Source organism: Delphinus delphis, chromosome 19, assembly GCF_949987515.2.
Source record: "Delphinus delphis chromosome 19, mDelDel1.2, whole genome shotgun sequence".
Lineage (NCBI taxonomy): Eukaryota > Metazoa > Chordata > Mammalia > Artiodactyla > Delphinidae > Delphinus > Delphinus delphis.
In genome coordinates, this window is record NC_082701.1 from 19,583,632 (window position 1) to 19,586,038 (window position 2,407).

The following is a 2,407-nucleotide window of genomic DNA, read 5'->3' on the forward strand; positions in this document are numbered from 1 at the left end:
TTATTTCGGGGCGGCAAGAGGAGCTCCGAGCTCAGGTGCCCCCGGTTCTCCGGCTCCGGCCTCCGCCCCGGCGCCGTCTGAGCCCTCGGCGGCCTGGTCGCCGAACACTGCTTGGTGCGCAGCAGCGACATAACTGCAGCCGCTGGGGTCGGAGAAGCGCAGCTGTATCAGGGGCAGGAAGCGCTCGGTGGTGAAGTAGCGCAGGGCCGGGCGCGGGGCGCGCAGCGCCTGGAGGAAGACCTGCAGCGGCGGGAGGAGGCGCGCTGGCCGGGGCTGGGCTGGGGAACCGGAGCGCTGCCCCCGCTCCCGCAGTCCGGCCCGGCGCTCACCTCGGTCACGTCCTCCGGGTCCTGCCCCGCCTCAAGAAAGATCTGCTCGGAGTGGCTCAGGTAGCGGGAGAAGAGGTCGCGGGTCTCGGCGTCCGCGCGGTCCAGCACCCCGCCCAGGCCGCCCTCCAGCTTCTCGGGGAAGGCGGTGTGCACCGGGCCGCACTCGATGAGACTCAAGCTGCCGGCGGGAGAGCGGCGGGTGGGCGGGGGCGAATGCGAGTCCGGGAGGGAGGGCCGGAGGGGGGCTGCGCCCGGCTGGCGGGCGCTTAGGGTAACCCGAGCATTTGAAAGCGGTTTACTGCCAGAAAAGAGCCCCCACGTCCCTTGGAGAGTGTGTGAGAGAGGCTCTGGCGTCATTATGCCACCCTGGCTGGGTCCCTTAACAGCTGTGTGACCTTGGGCCAGTCACCGAACCTCTCTGGGCCTGAGCTTCCCACTAACAATACCGACGCCTCACCAGCTAGGTCGGCAGGTGGCGTGAGAGGGCAGGTGCCAAACGCCCAGTACTGTGCCTGGCACACAACAAACGGGCGCCGCACTAAGGAGGGGCCAGGGAGAACGCCTGAGAGAGGTTCCAACAAAACAGGGTGCTGGGGTTCCCAAAGTCAGTGTTCAGAGGGTCCCGGGGGCGGGGCGGTGACTCACTGGACCCCGAAGGGCTGCAGCAGAATCGCCAGACTCTCGCACAAACCCTCGATTGCAAACTTGCTGGCGCAGTAAACGGCGTTGAAGGGAAGAGCTTGGAGGCGAGAGGAGGCTGCTGAGGTGCGTCGAGGAGGGGAGCCGCGGGGAGCGGGAGGGGCCCGGGGAAGGTTCACCAGGTCCCACCCCTTTTATTAGACCCCCGACTCTCCCGTTGAGCCCCGCCTCCTGCGCGCCTCTGCTTCTTCCCCGGCTTCCACTCACCCATCAAGCCTCCCACGCTCCCGGTCACCAATATGCGTCCCGAGCGTCGCCGCTTCATGTCCGGCAGGAAGGCCTGCAGCATCCGCACGGTACCGGTCAGGTTCACATCCAGCACGGAGCCCACGGCGCCCTCCTCGTGTGCCTCCAGCGGCCCCACCAGGCCCCGGCCTGCGTTACATACTGCGGGAAGAGAGCCCGAACTCCGCTCGCCTCACGCACGGCCCTCCTCCCCGCCTGTCCCCTCGTGCTCCCTGGGCCTCGGGACGTCTTGGTTTGGACACAGGGTGAGGAAGGCTCCTGCACTAGTTTTGCAGGGAGACTCACCCAGCACGTCCACGCGGCCCTCGGTCACGCGTGCCCGGGCAGCGGCTATGGAATCTGCGTCCGTCACATCCAGCTGCAACATCTCCAGGGAGCCGGGAGGGCACCCTCGGGACCGGGCGGCCTCCCAAAGTGGGCCCTGTGCCATCAGGTCCCTCAGCGTGGCGTACACTGGAGGTTCAGGGAGAGGACGAGGCTCTGAATTTCGGGCTTACAACCCTACCTAGGCCCCCTTGGACCAGGAAGGAGCTGGTCTCTCCACCCCAGTCCCCTCATGTACCTTTGAAGCCCTGGGATGGGTCGGACGCCAGGCGCAGGGCCAGGTGTAGGCCAATGCCGGAGGAACAGCCGGTGATGAGCACCACGGTGCGGTCCATGGCGCTGTGCTGTGTAGGGAGAGGCCCCGGGAATGCTGGGCGCTGGTCTCTGGGATGGATATCACCTGCTTCGCCCCGCCCCTGCCTGCGTGGGTCCCCACCCCTTGTTATGTCTGCAGCACAATCTCAAGGCTGAGACCTACTGTGGATCCCTGGCCTTCTCTCCCCAACCTACTCTAGGTCAAGGCAGAGATGAGGCTACCACTTAGAACACCCCTTCTTTAAGTTGCTAGTCAGAGGGAGGGTGAAGCTTTGCAAACAGGAGGTGTGGGCTCCCATGTGGGCACTGAGCGCCCCAGGCAGATCTTTGCCTGGCAAGCCTCTGTCCCACAGGGACAATTATAGTTGCCAAAGTTTGTTGCTGAGGGTGTGAAAGTAAATGTTTTGGAAGGGCGTTCTCAGTTCAAAGGTCAGGGGTTAGTTTAAAACTGAGGGGGGCTTCCCTGGTAGCGCAGTGGTTAAGAATCCGCCTGC

At 65.1% G+C, this 2,407-nt stretch overlaps 1 protein-coding gene across 1 annotated transcript; it reads right to left on the reverse strand.

The window, feature by feature from the left end:
- Nucleotides 1-1,933, reverse strand: HSD17B1 (hydroxysteroid 17-beta dehydrogenase 1). Its single transcript, XM_059996700.1, has 6 exons — nt 1,837-1,933; nt 1,560-1,727; nt 1,236-1,415; nt 975-1,068; nt 330-507; nt 1-240 (listed from the first exon to the last, which is right to left on the reverse strand). Exons 1-6 carry the CDS (start codon nt 1,931-1,933, stop codon nt 1-3), a joined length of 957 nt encoding a protein of 318 aa, XP_059852683.1.
- Nucleotides 1,934-2,407: the final 474 nt, after the last annotated feature.